Below are 15,172 nucleotides of genomic sequence, written 5' to 3'. Positions count from 1 at the left end.
TGATCTTCATTCTAATATCAATGACAATCGGTTCTCCCCAGACAACTAAAAGAGACATCTGAATTTTATTCCCGAAGAATATCACTTGTTGGTCTCTCATAGTTTCGTACCACTCCTTCTATAATTAAGTTGTTTAAATTTTCATTATAAACTGTATCAACATTCAGCCTTGACTCATTAACATACGTTGTCGTCCATGTCTTCGGTGAATTCCAAGAACATCAGGTAATATTAATTAAAGAAATACCATGGTTTGCACATAAAATAGAAATATTTGAACATGAAGCATGTGTATATGAATGAATCCACATGCTCTGCGGGGAATTTTCGTAGTAAAAAAACTAAGTGGACCATTCTTCAATGCTTCTTTACGCATATTTTTTTGGTATTCAAAGTGTGTGTATTTCTCAAGATTGCGATACCTCGCACATAATTTGTTGTTATTATTATTATTATTATTATTATTATTATTATTATTATATCTTGATATGGGGACAGTTAGACATAGTTACTTGGAGGAAACTCTCTCTTTTGTGCTTTGTAAAGCTGTAAACAATTATCCTCCAAGCAAAACTATGTCTAACTATCTAAAACTTGGATTGATAATGTCCTGCTATCTGTGCTTGGTTCGTGTGATAGGATAATTGAATGATTATTAATTAGATTCATAAATGTATGATAGAGGAGGATATGTATGTTGTGTGATATATAATATGATGTTTGGTGTGATTTTTAAATGTAGGATTACATTATTGTCAGTTTTTTTATTCCCAAAATACCCTTCCAGCTACGTTTTTCTTATTTTTCTTTCTCCTTCCCCCTCGCCTACCCCAAGATTTGAACTTGTTCCTCACCTCAGAAACTTAGATCCTCCCGGAAATTACATGTTTTTGATCCTTGAAAAGAAATGGTTCGCTCGAGAAGGTTCAGTTGCCCATGCAGAGAGATTATGAATGTAACCCAAGTGAAAAGGCTTTATCCAAAACACAGTCAAAACCGAACATAAGAGAAGGAAAATAAACAGCTGTCATTAGAATCTGGTGGATTTGTAATGCAATTCACAAAAGGGACGTGCAACTAGACAAAAAATTGTTGAGAAACAATTATCTTACACAAATCCTTAAAGAGAGCACTAACCCATTCTTGCCAAGTTGAAAACAAAACATAAATATATAATATATTCGACAAGCTATAAAAATAAGACCAATTTCCTCCACAACAAAACACTGTCAACGGAATATAAACAGATTTGCAGAAACTACAAAAATCATGTCCAAATTTATGACCAAAAACCAGCATCATATAGTTCATTTAACAATCGCAATAAGTACCCACACAGTAGCCACACACTAACGGTCTGTTCAAATTGCCAAAGATACAACAGAAGCTGCATACTAACCACTATTGGCTTCAACAGCAGGTCTCAGAAAAGGAATGAGCGAGGTAGACCCAAAACAATGCAGTGCCATTGCCAAAAAATGTTTACTTCAAACCGCATCACAACAGAATCTATGGATTCAGTAGCCGTTTGCTTAAACTGAGCTTCCCGTCTTCATCAAGCCGCAAGAACAGACTTAATTTGTTGGGGTTCTCCACTAATATCTCAGCAACACGCACCTTCCCATCGGAAGTTAGCTCTGACAGTGTTTGGTTTGCATCGTGTAATTGCGAGCACATTTCTTCAATCGCCCGCTGCCTCCATCGTGTCTGTAGTGAGGAGTGAATTAAGTTAGGCAAATGTTTAATTTTCAATTTCTTACTACGTGTCTTCAAAGGGGTAATTTGGTCATGTAAAGGTAGCAAAGTAGATTACTGTAGTAGGACTAAATTATTCCTTCCAAAAACACATTGATTTATTCTCCTACACCCAGAGCAGATAGAGTCAACCATTTAGTCAAACCATCTTGGAAAAAACATACCAAACAATGTACAACTAAACAATCCAACTTTAATCATACCTACCAAACTAGCCCTTAATTCTCAAAAATAGAATAAAGGTAGCCTCTCTTAAATCAGATAAGGTCCAGATAAATTTGGTAAAAGATTTAGCCGTCAAATAAATGGATCGAGTTGGTCCGTCTCAAATTATTTTTCCATAATAGTTGGTAACTCGAATTTGTGTTCAATGGTATCATTTAAAAAGATTCATCAAAATCGTTTGTTTTTTTTGTAATCACAGACATTTCAAATCCTTTAATTTAATTTGAAATCAGTCCACAAATCCAATTACAACGTCTGTGATTCCAATTAAATTAATACCAATAGAATCATGTAGTTAATGTTTTCAAAAGAAAAAAGAACCACATATGTTAATTACATCACATTCAACAGCATCTTCTAACGTACGTTAGAATATTGATGTTGATGTGTAATTTTTGGTCAAATGAATATTAGTTATGTCTCTCGTCTTATAGTCAACGACCGTCTTTCATAACACATTTATATATTATTATTAACTTGAAATGAAAGCTTTTAAAATAAATAAATAGTTTCATGTTTTAGAGACCGTTATTCTTGGAAACAAGAATTAAATAGCCAAAAATAAAACAAGTTTGATCCAACAATGTACAGTCTCTAATGAACAAAACATAAATTAGCAGCTTCCTATTAAATATTTTTAACTATTTAATTATTATTTTAAAATCGAAAAATATAATATATCGTGTTAGATTTTTGTATAATTTTTTGTTATTCTTTTATTTTATTTTTCCCGTTATTTTTTTTTCTTTTTTTCCACACTCCTCCAACGAATATTAAAATTTCGACATGAGAATTTTATTATATCAGGAGTCATTGACTCATTATCTGGAGAATAAGAGAGTGTATAATATGAAAGTGGTGTGGAAAATGTTGTTATGAATAAGTATTGCGAAACTTATTTTACGAAAACATTAAGGCAAAAATTTGTATGAGACGATCTTACGGATCGTATTTTATGAGACAGATTTCTTTTTTGAGTCATCCATGAATATTACTTTATTGCGAATATCGGTAGGATTGACTTGTCTCACATATAAAAATTCGTGAAACCATACCTACTCAAGTATTAAGTAATGTTTCACTGTATAATCCGTCATTAAAAAATATTAATAGCATCTTTTCCAACGTTACTTTAATCATGAGAAGTAAAAAAAAAAAAGGTTAATGATTGTGATCGTGATTTTTGTGAAATTTCATTAGAATAAAATACAAATTGAAATCCCAATTGCTAATGCCACACAGCATCCTGACGCCCGACGTACATCCACGTAATCAGTGGGTCAACACGGGTTTGGACACTGTAGCTTACGCGCTTGCTTGCTTCATCATCGTTTTCTTTGAAAGAAACCATGAAAAATAAAAACCTTAAATAATATAATATGTTGCCAAGGATCACCCATTATGAAATAATCTGAATTTTTTTTAAAGGATTTTGGGAGAATAAGTTAATTAGAAAGCGTCCTTTACCATGCGTTGCTTTGAAAGGTATTTTTACGAAAAGTAAAAAACGTGGTTTCAAGGATTCTCCTAAAATGTTAGTTATTATTACAAGAAATTTATATTAAAAAAAGAAGAAAATATTTGCATGTTATAAGCACATTTGATTAAATAAACAGGTGCTGGAATATTTCACCGCCTCCGCCGACACAGATCGACGGTTTTAAATAAGCCACGTTTACAGATGGGCCACCATCACAGCTACTTAACAACACAATCCCAGTTGGCCAGTCACTTTCATGAGCTGTAAAACAACATTTAATTTACAAGCCTCCGATTTATATTCTCGTTAAATAAAACCAATATCGCAATTTTTAAGAATACGAGTACAGAATTAGGACAAAGTATGGATCACCTAATCACATCCTAATTTAATAAAAACATATTTGTAAATGTTAAGTTGTTAGAGAAAAATCACACTCGACCATTCAAATTCAGGAATTGAGTTTTAGACACATCGGCCACATGTTCCACCTTTTCAGTTCGTAGAAATTAAGGTGGATTAATGACGATTACTACATTAACACAAATATAGCGAGTCATGTTACCATAAAGGTGTTACTAAACCTGAATCTAAATAGCTAATACTGATTTGGTCGTATGATGATGTCATAAAAATATGTAGGCCTCGAATAGTCAAATTAAAATTGAATTTTGGTCATTGCATTACCTTTATATTAGCATCTCACGACCGATATAAATACATTATCACTTCATGATATCCCTATTTTTATGAGATTTGGCACATATTTTTCTCATTTTATCATGCAAAATCCAACTGAGTGTAGAATGTGAATAGAAACAATCTCCAATTTTTTTATTTTGAAAATATACTTAATTGACATTCAAACTAGGAATCCTTGTGTATGTGATACAAAGATATCGAATGCGCTGCACCCGTGACCAGACCATCTACGAATGAAATCATATACATATTAACATTAATTGTCAATCAATTTCAGTTACCAAACTTTTCGTTTGCTCATATTTATATTTGTATTTGAAAAATCTACTTATTACTCACCTAAATCTCACAACTCTTGGCCCAATCAAAAGTCAGCGCTATTATCTATGGGCTTAACCTATCTATATAAAAAACACCAAAGTTCTTCAACTCGAACTCGTTTCACGATAGATATAACATTTTAATTTCCCACAAATCGAATTCCCCAAAAAAAGGCAAAATGGTGATTCCCAAGATTTCACTCCTAGTAACACTCTTATGGCTAGTCCTAACTGTGTCCGTGACATCAAGAACGCCACATATCAGGCGAACGCTTGATATACTTGAAGAATCTAGGTAATCAAAATAGTTGGCATAGCTTGGAAGTTTATTTGCATGGAGTTGAAGGCACACAGGGGAGTAAAGAGGGGTTCAAGCTCGAAGTTAATCGTGATAGCGGGCTTGTTAACAAGCATATGGATGTGCTGAAGGACGAATATTGTGTACCAGCTTCATGGTGGTGTGAAAAGAATTAAGGTATGGTGCAGCAGGAAGATGGATCTTGGGCATTGATGGATCATCAGGATGCTTTTTTTGATTTAACGAGGTCTAAATGGATAGCATATAATGCCTAAAAAACTAAAAGAGATAAGAAGTAAATTGACAATGTTGTTATGACTAATAACAACCATATATTCTATTATCTGACTCATGTTGGGTTTTCTCTTGCGGTATTTTTTGTAAAAGCCTAAAAGGATTTTATATGAGTAACAATTTTCAATTTTACATGAGTTAAACTCATGTTAATTGATTCCAACATTCATTTAACAATGTCAACAACAAAACTGACAATTGTTGGAAATTTAGTATTCAAATGTTTCCAAGGTAGCAAGATTCAAATAGAGCAGTCAGCTCTTGACATTTCCAAATTTCTATTCAAGACTGTATCAAGATACATAATAGTTAATTATATTAGAGAATGTGCAAGTCATCTCCACCGAAGCTCCACTGAGTCTCCAGTGTGGCCAATTAAAAAATATGAAAAAATCACTCACATTGTGAACATAAATTTAAATGGCATGCGCAACATATTAATGTTCTTACAAATCACCAAGAAGAATACAAAGTCAACAATAAGAGCTTGATAAAAAAAAGCCCATTCGGTTCAACTCAACCCTGACATGGTACTCCAATTGCAGTATAAAACAATATCCATAGCACTCAAGGTTGTTATATCTAAACAAGTAAAGTAACTATTGTATTATTTTTCCATCATAAAACAAGTACATCGGAAGTTCAAAACACATTATGCTCATACTATAGCAGTCAAGATTTTGAGCCGATGTATGCAATGATTAATACTCCAAAGACAAGAGTCAAGCCTTACCACATTCAAAGTAAGTATTATCCACAAATTTAGGTCGCTTGCACCATCTATGTTGCTCTCTCAATTTCTTAGATCACTTCAATCCTGCCTGGAGAGTCATATATAATCAGGAGTAGTAATTCCTTTCTTTTGTGTGTGTGGGGGATGGGAGACAAATGAACTCACATCTTCTGCTAGTGCTTAACTTGTAGTGAAGTTTCAATGCGTTCAATGAGCTTGTCGGCAGTCATCGCACCCTCCTGAAAATTGATTTCTATATATTAAAGGGTATTATTTGACTATAAACAGTCCTCAAAAGTTGACCGTTGACACCACATATTAAATCACGACGAACTTTTATGAATGAAGAATACAGGTGTTAATCCACACACATATCAAATCAGATAATGCAAATTGTCACGTTGGATCCAAGTCAATCTAAAAGCTAAGGAATAAAAGAAATTTTTCTTGCCATTTCCCACAATCTTGCACTAGTCTTCTCTGGCTTAGACGATAATATAATAAGATAGAGCTGAATTTGAGCAAATATTTGCAGAATTCCAAGGGGTAACTAAAGTGATACTTACAAAGCGATCAACAGGTTTTCCATTCGCAAACAGAATGAAAGTTGGCAACGCCTCTATACTGTACTGGTTTGCAAGGCTGGGATATTTCTCCGAGTCAATTTTCACCACTAGAATCTTACCATCCATTTTAGTGCTGACTTGCTCTAGAACAGGAACCATCAACTGGCAAGGACCACACCTAAAAATTTCAAACACAGAATCAGGGCAATACTCAGCACATAGAACTTCTGAAGTTGAAACCAACAAAGAGACATACCAAGTAGCATAAAAGTCTACGAGTACTGGTTTGTCAGATTTTTCCAACAACTCATCAAAAGAAGAAAATGTCTGCTTCTTTGATGCAACCTGATGCAATAACATTCACGCAATTAGCTCCAACATATGACAAAATCTATAAGTCTTGATCGTCAAGAATCAACTATTTAAGAAAGAGCTTTTATTTCTTGGTTACTTCTGCTATTATTATTTATTTTTAATTTTGAAAAATCTGCCATCAAAATGCTTCCATGGTAGAAAATTCTGACCTTATAATACAATATTTATAGTTGTGGAACAGGGAACCACAAGATGCAGTGTTTTTGTTCCTTGTTTCTTTATGACCTTGTAGCCCGAGTTTCACTTCCATACAATTCAATTTCACATGTTACTAATTCTAAAGCATATTTAACCATATTTACAACTCCAACCAGAATTATACCCAAGAGAATCCTCATCAATTCTTGAAAAGAAATATGGAGAAAGTTCCATCTTTTGCGTTTGGAAATCTTTTCTTTCACTAATATTACAGGACATAAAAATGGAATATAACTCCACAAAGTCAAACAACACTATTTCAGTTGTGGAAAAAGAAAATAACTACACTAACTACAAAAGAAAAGAACTAAACTGAAAATCATCCACATAACAAGCCCAATGTCACCGTGTACAATTACCAATCCATCGTCGTACAAAAGGAGAAAAACAGAACTTTTCCCTCAGCCCAAAATAAAAAAACAAATCACAACGAAACTTCAAATAAATTTCTAACGCAAACCACAACAAAAATTGCAGGAAAAAAGCCAAAGTTGCTCTTTTTCATTAACCAAAACACATTTACCAGCGTAAGAGTTCGGCGGCTTGGCTTAGATTTGAGGGATTGACTCTGGAGTTGAAAGGTGCGAAGGTCCGTTGCGAACTGAAGAGAGGACAAGTTCCGAAGCCTAGAAACGGTCGATGTTGAAGACGACGATGTTTTAACGACACTTCTGGGGACTGCCGGCGCCACAGAAATGGCCATTTATTTTACTTTTTTTTTTTGTAGAGGGGATGGGAAAAGATCGATTATTTTGGAGATAATTGGATGCTGTAATATTAGTGGCAAAGAAGACTTGAAAAAAACGGGTGAAATTGAAAACATCATCCACAACACGGGTAACGTGGGGACACTGCCCAAATTTAGCCACATATACATGGGATCCACTAATTTTTTTAAAATCACACGTGTATGAATCTTGTCCATCCAAACAGGACAGTACCCCATATGTAGCATCAAATCTACCCACACGATATATCAATAACACTACGAAAATTTAAATTTTATTCATTTATTTTGCGGAAACTTAAATTATAAGCTATTCTAATTAATTAATGTCATGATTTTTTTCTTTATGTAATAATTTCAACATAAATGGAATAGATGTAATCTGATTTGGAAAATTTCTTGATTTGTCACGAGTCAACTCTTATTTATTGAAATTTCTTGCAACTACAACTCTTGCACGCATGAATGTCAATAGCAAAAATGGGGAAATTTGATTAGAAAAGTACATGCGAGCATGAATGCCAACTGCAAAAATGATAAATTTCTTCATTTATCACGAGTAATCTCTTATTTACGTTTATGCATACAAGAAATCAAGTCGTTCTTATTCTCGTATTTTATTTAGGAGATCAAGAAGAGAGTGATCGTAGTATGCAAGCTATGGCGTTAGCATATTGGCTTTCTTATTTATTGAAATTTATTGCAACTACAACTCTTACACGCATGAATGTCAATTGCAAAAATGGTGAAATTTGATTAGAAAAGTACACGCGAGCTTGAACGCAAAAATTCTTAAGCAAATCCGTCAAACTAATTAACAAATAAGCATAACAAACAAGGAAAATGAAATGAATAGCTAGCAAGAGATGACAATTGGAGTATATGAATAACGCAGGAAATTCATGAAATGCCGCCACACGGTAGGCAACACAGCCTTCCAATCTGAGTGAAAATCCATTGTAGCGGATTTGGAGTTTCATCTTTTTCCGAAGGAGGTGGTGTTGGCAATGGAAGCTCAGGCGGTAAATGGCGATGAAACGCATCGACTGCAGCTCCAACACCATCTTCGTTCTGGATATGTACTGCTAATTCCGTCACTCGGGATTTTACCTGGAGTTGATTTTCGAGCATTAAAAGTGAAATATTGCTTTGACAATATGTTTAAAGCAACCCTCACGTTTTTTTGAGCTCATGGCCAATATGTTTAATCAGACGTGTATTGCAAAGAACAACGGTTGCATTTTAGACTGTTCTACAATGTGACAATGTATTATCGTGCGCTTGCTGCTACATTCTAAAAGTTACTGATGGTAATTATGAGTAGCTATTCAACCGTGTATGGCTGAGAAACTCACGTGCACAATGAGATTCAATCTTTTACGCTGCACTTATGCTATAAAGTTTTCATAAGGTATTGATTAAGTTGATATGTACCTCTGGTTGGAGCATGAATCTTATAGCTTCTGAAAGGGATTTAACATTAAGCTGTGAAATAGGAATTGGTGCAGGTCCCAATCCTTTCTGATAGACTCTTTCTCCCCAGAAAAACTGGTCTCCAAAGAACGGAACTATGGTCGTAGGACACTGCATCCACAAACTCTTTTATGTTATCTAATGATTCAGTAAATTTCAAACATTTCTTTCGATTAGTCGGAGGCACATCAGTATCATGGTACTGGAATATAGAAATGTGGGTAGTTTACTTGAGGGCATATGCAGAATCATTTATTCCAAATATGGCTTTCAAAAGTTCTATAATATTTAACTAAACAAAACTTATTCGGACATTTTAATTTCTGGCTTACCCCTGCTCGTAGTCCAGTGGCTGTGGTTCCAGCTCCGCCATGATGAACCTCCAAAATGCAATTTTATTCTTCATTAGTTCAGCGGGATATAATACACAGAGTTCTTCCTATGAAAAATCTATATTTAAACATTTTTCTAAATTCGACAACGATAATATATTGATTTTTAAAGCGACTATTTCACACTCCCATATCAAAAAAGAAGAAGATATAAACCCAGATGAAGCTTCAAATCTGGGCTAACCACAGCTGAACACTGAGGAAACAGCCGGTCATGAGGGCAGTCCACAAGAAGGAAAACATCGTCCGGGATATTTTCATCTGCAATAGAAAGAAAGCGAAAATAAGAACAACCGTGGGCACCCGTATGTTATGTCATAATGGTTATATTATATAATTGCGCGGATTTTATATTCTCAAGTTATGCTCAAATACAATGTAGGATGATTACACGCCAATAATTCGTAACAAATTTCCAACCCATTTATCATATGTATACTGACGCTGTGAACGTATGACATCACTAGAGTAGCAACAAAATGCAAAATGATGTCATATAACAGAAGATAGAAACTTACGAGTACCAAGGTTGCCCCACCCTCGATCAATTATTCCTCTTTGCCCTGTATTCTTCAATGCCTCCAAGATAATAACCGTTGTTTTCTTCGAATCCTCGAGAGGCTAATCAAACAATCAAAATTAACGTATGATACAGAAAAGGATCCCATCACAGAATATGAAACATCAATTCACAGAATCACTCAATCACAAGATACCGACACAGAATAAACGAGAAGAGAGTTCCCATTTGACCATCATACCATGCTTCCAAAGCCAATATAAATTGGTTCATCGCCTTTTTTTATCCACCGAATAAATTCTTCAGTTGGTTCATATTTTGTTCCAAGATTCAAAAAACAGTAGCCAACAACATCAACCAGGGGACCCCAGTCTGCAATTTAGTTAAAGAAATATAAATTGTGACGGATCATCATTATTAATATATAAATATATCTAGAACACACAGGCTCTACCATGAACCCGAACTATGAAAAGTTGAACAGGAATATTTTTCAAATGAAAATAGCGGAATATCTGGAATTTGAAAATCTCAAAGATATCAATTATGTTAATCGACATAAAATGTGAAGACCAAAGACTGATAAAATAATAACAGCGGAGGAACATGCTTACCATTTGGCTTGGGGACGACATTGGGACTCCACATGTAGCCTGTTGGAAGATGAGAAATTGAACCACGGTACGTGCTGAAGTATGCGAGAGGGGCAAGCTTCAGCTTATTTTTCCTAAAGTCATTAACATAGCTTCTTATGCCCCACCATATCAGTAAATCCACAAGAATATATGATAGCTGGATCAATCAAGAAATACGAGGTCTACGTTTATCATGAAATTCAGTAAATTTATACAAATTAAAGAAGAGCATCTCATGAAGTTTAAGCATACCCAGTATGCTGCACTCTGCGGTACTCTTGCCAATGGGTGAGGGAATGCATATGTTGGCCTGAAAATAAAGTACACATGTAAGAATTTTTTCCTTTTATTTTTTATAAGTAAGATTAAATTACTTAAAAAAGATAGGCAGGAATATAGATCAGACAAAATAATTTAAACTTACGTCCAAGGCATTGTGAAGAAGATGTGCAGGGGAACACCAAGAGCCTCAGCCACATGTGCATGTCCTGATAACCAAAAAACCTAATATATTTAAGATGAATTAAGAAGAAAACTTGTGGCTTTTGGAAGTATATTTATCAAATAAGTTTTTAACCGATGGAAAGTTCCCAAACGCTTTTGGTTTAAAACTAACCATATGCAGGTGGGTTTGCTATAATTGCCTGAGCCCTGAATGGCTCGCCCGTCACTGGATCTGGTTCTGTGCATGCTGGAAGGAGAGATTCAATGATGGCCTTTATTTGTTTTCGTTGCATAGTAATTTCTCTTGGGCCAGATGGAATAAGACCTTTATTTCTTGCCATATCTGTGCATGCATTCAAAAATTTAGTCGAGATAAGTTCAGATTGAAGCAATTACTATCAGGTAATTCATTAATGAAAAAATAAAGAAATTGGAAAATGCATTACGAGCGTTAGAAGGTTATAAGTACAAAGTTCAGAAATATGAAACATAGTTTTAATAGTAAACTATAGTTATGGACTTAGAACAAAAACCACAAGTATCAAGAGCTACTAGTGCGAAAATAAATAATCAGAAACAAGTATATCTTAGATTAAATTCAAAGAATATTCACATGAATACACAAGCATGTCGAGGACCTCTTACATCCAGCCAAAACACGAGGATCACCACCCAGCGGGTAAAAACCAACCCCAGCTAACTTAACAAATCCACTGAAGTTGGAATGAGTTGCCAACCTAACACGATGGCCAAATTCCTGTTGTTACATATGAATTTGGTTAAATAATTTGGAACAAAATCTTAAGAAAGTTCTTCATGAAAAAGTACACTATATATTATTGTGCAAACATCAATTAAACATCACAGATTTGAGCAATTACAAAATTTGAAGGCTTACCTGAAGTCTCCTAGCAATAGCTAGAAAAGGCTGAACATCTCCTCTTGTCCCAACAATAAGCAGGGCAATGTTTAACTTTGGAATAGGTTTGTCATAACCAGTTATGATATAATCAGTAGGAGGAGGAATTGCCTCATCTGGATGGAGCTCTAGCAACTCAGAAGCTTCATGAGCACCCTTAGTGAGGTCAACCTCCACAGTCCCATCACTTTGTATCTTCACTAAGTTCACTATTAGTTTTTTCTGGGTGCGAAAAGGGAAAAAACATTATTTTATCAGAAGTTGACAACAATTTAGTATACCCTTTAAATCTACACAAGAAAAAGGATCGATTGAAGAATAAGGTGTGCATCACAATATTTAGCAGAAATCATCCCACATGCTACAAATAAGTCAAGTTTGCTACATAACTCGGAAAAGAGTTGGTATGGATCATTTTCACTGACCCGAGGAATGGGTAAAGAGACATCAAACTACAATGAATGAAAACATATATTAGAGGAAAACACGATAATCATTTTTTAAAACAACCAGCCAGATAACACTTGCAGATAATAGTCACAAACACAGAGCTATTGAATTGCATAGCACAGGATATCCTTTTTGAGAGTGTCCTTTCAGTTATGAGTCATTCTTCAAAACTACTGAGATCTAATATATGGATAGCACAAAAGGAAAAGACAGGCTAGCAGGCAAAAGTGCAACCACAAAGAAATCAGGCCTAAGAGATTTCGTGTGCAAAATATTAAATTTCATAGGACATGCTGCATCTCACAATAAAGTAAAAGAACATGTAAAATGAAAAGAGCAATGCAACTGGAATCCCAACTTAAACGGAAGCGTGAGGTGATTCATGTGTCCATGAATATTATATATGCCTAGGGCGAAATATTGAGTACCAAATGTAAGTGCCCTTGCAGTGACCTTGTAGTTTCTACGTGGGACTCACGCAAGACAGAAGGAGCATGAACAAGTTTAACAGTATATATCATTGTAAATAGTAGAGGGAAAAGATTGGAGGTGTAATTGTGTAAATGAGACCATCAAACGTGAAAACACAGATACACGAAAAATAACAGATAATAAAGCCACAAATTCAACAAAGAAATAGAATTCCATTGATTTTCATGTCACCTTCTCATGTTCAGATAGTCTATCCAGTTTTAGATCAGGCCTTGGAGTACCCCTTCTCTCAATCATAGATTTCGAAATTGCAACCTCTTGGCTGTCAAGAAAAAGAGTTCTCTGCACTGGTGCTGTGATGCAGTAATCCAAACCTTAAGACAATGAGGAAAATGCACAATCAGACACAATCTCAAACAGAAAGCCTCCCTCTACCTTAACATCGACTTCACGGTGGACACAAATAAATAAATAACCATGTAAATACTGGAAATATATAAGAAATAAAACTGACGAAAAAGCAAAATAGGCCATCAAAGACTGCGTTAATGCCAGTTATGAGCTCATAATCAATTTTCAAATGATGCTACGACTCGACAACTAAATCAGGTATGAAAAACTAACTGGATAAGTTACCAACAATTATGAATGCTAACCTCTTCGTGCCTGAGGCAGTGAACTGATACTAAAATCTTTTGACGGTGAAACCTCCAAAACAGATGATGACTCCAACAAACTTGTCCTCCGCTGGTTCTGTTTGGGTGTTGTGTATAAATCAGGTTGTTCATTTAAAGAGTTATCATCTGATGCAAACACTGCAATTTTCCTCTGATATGCTAATTCTGGATCAATGCTAGACAATTCATTGGGATAGATTCTCGTTACTTCCATTGAACTACCCTCTGACACTGTCACTGTCTCTGTACCTGTACCTGTCCCTGTCCCTGTCCCTGTCCCTGTCAATACCCCAAGATTGAGCTCTTTGTCTGGGAACTTATTTATATGTACCGGAGTATCATAACCATAAACTCTGCCCACACCCATCGAAATCTTCAGGTTGTTTTCAGCCTTATTTTCTAACGATGTTGGCATTTTCTCAATGCCATTACCATTCATTCATCTGATTCACTCAAAATTAAATTCAACTGCTACAGAAACTGCTCTAAGCCCTCTAGTACCACTCTCGATATCCAACAACTAACAGCAAAGCAAAAAATCTTTCTTCAACAAATTGCTCAGCTTCACGCTCTGTATAAAATTCCTTAGGATAAAATATCATAAAAAGATGAAAGAAACAACAAAACTCTTGCACTCCCGTGATTCCATAACACTTCGAATAGCAGTATTTATAATTTTATCCTGGAACTTCCAAAGTCTTCAGCTGAAAATTAAAAATAGCAAGAGAAAAGTTCACGATTTAGCACACCGAAAAAAGCGATTGAAGATTTTAAAAGACTCGAAACTTTAAAACATTATCACACATTAAGAAAACTAACTCAAACCAACAAGTCCACAACCAAACAGTCAATACCGCGCTGAATGCGCTGTGAACAGTTGTACTCAGAAAACCGACAAGGTTTTACACCATACCTACCATCAATAACAAGGCCAGACATATGCAGCAGATGTAGCGAACGGATCACAACATGGATGCCCAATTATGTGGTAGAAGTTTACAAATAAACTCTGCGGTAGAATTCAAGAAAATGGGCAACAAGTAATAATAAAAACATAAAAGTGCGAAATATTTTACAAACTAAGAAAGATCCACTTTTTACTACTATCCAAGTTCCTCTATTTTTAACAGAAAGATGAAAACTTTTTGATTGAGGTTGAGTGGCGAGTAAACCTTTACGAAATGGGACAGAAGAAGATTCCAGCCGCCTTGGGTTTCTGGGAAATCAAGTGATCATTTATTTTACGTTGTGGTAAAGGAATCCAGGGCAAGTTCATATGTATCTCCCTGCCTTGAAGAAATCAAAAACTGTAGAAATTAATTGACTGGGAACACAATAATTTTTATTTTTTTTATGTTTTTGAACAATAAAGAGTCCAGCGAAGGTTTAGTAAAGATCCTGCCTTTTGATGGTGGATGGATGATACGGGCAGTTGATCGGGGTCAAATGGTAGATACCGGCCGAGACATAATTGAAAATTTCATATTTTATAAACAAATTCAATTTAAGTCGTTTTAAAAATAATATTTTTTATTTAAAAAATACTATTAAATATAA

At 34.9% G+C, this 15,172-nt stretch overlaps 2 protein-coding genes across 7 annotated transcripts; both read right to left on the bottom strand.

The window, feature by feature from the left end:
* Window positions 1-5,584: 5,584 nt before the first annotated feature.
* On the bottom strand, window positions 5,585-7,746 carry LOC142533317 (uncharacterized). 2 transcript variants are annotated; one of them, XM_075640045.1, is made up of 5 exons: window positions 7,470-7,746; window positions 6,630-6,718; window positions 6,374-6,551; window positions 5,973-6,046; window positions 5,585-5,891 (listed from the first exon to the last, which is right to left on the bottom strand). In XM_075640045.1, exons 1-4 carry the CDS (start codon window positions 7,647-7,649, stop codon window positions 5,981-5,983), a joined length of 513 nt encoding a protein of 170 aa, XP_075496160.1. In that variant the 5' UTR covers window positions 7,650-7,746; the 3' UTR covers window positions 5,585-5,891; window positions 5,973-5,980. The 2 variants fall into 2 exon arrangements, with proteins under 2 accessions (XP_075496160.1, XP_075496159.1); XM_075640044.1 differs by having other exon boundaries at window positions 5,585-5,895; window positions 7,470-7,745.
* Window positions 7,747-8,334: 588 nt separating this feature from the next.
* LOC142532654 (sterol 3-beta-glucosyltransferase UGT80B1-like) lies at window positions 8,335-15,054 on the bottom strand. Of its 5 annotated transcripts, none has more exons than XM_075638996.1 (16): window positions 14,788-15,051; window positions 14,529-14,624; window positions 13,595-14,319; window positions 13,170-13,312; window positions 12,036-12,278; window positions 11,783-11,894; window positions 11,310-11,480; window positions 11,118-11,181; window positions 10,946-11,003; window positions 10,673-10,850; window positions 10,300-10,430; window positions 10,057-10,159; window positions 9,723-9,799; window positions 9,479-9,526; window positions 9,108-9,257; window positions 8,335-8,783 (listed from the first exon to the last, which is right to left on the bottom strand). In XM_075638996.1, the coding sequence occupies exons 3-16, from the start codon at window positions 14,052-14,054 to the stop codon at window positions 8,574-8,576; spliced, it is 2,148 nt and encodes a 715-aa protein (XP_075495111.1). In that variant the 5' UTR covers window positions 14,055-14,319; window positions 14,529-14,624; window positions 14,788-15,051; the 3' UTR covers window positions 8,335-8,573. The 5 variants fall into 5 exon arrangements, 4 of the variants coding, with proteins under 4 accessions (XP_075495111.1, XP_075495110.1, XP_075495112.1 ...); XM_075638995.1 differs by having other exon boundaries at window positions 14,533-14,624; XM_075638997.1 differs by lacking the exon at window positions 14,529-14,624 and having other exon boundaries at window positions 13,595-13,840; window positions 13,871-14,319.
* Between the last annotated feature and the right edge of the window lie 118 nt (window positions 15,055-15,172).

Source organism: Primulina tabacum, chromosome 18, assembly GCF_025594145.1.
Source record: "Primulina tabacum isolate GXHZ01 chromosome 18, ASM2559414v2, whole genome shotgun sequence".
In the NCBI taxonomy this organism is placed as follows: Eukaryota; Viridiplantae; Streptophyta; class Magnoliopsida; order Lamiales; family Gesneriaceae; genus Primulina; species Primulina tabacum.
Note: the sequence above shows the minus strand (reverse complement) of the source record. Positions and strands in the feature narration are given on the sequence as shown.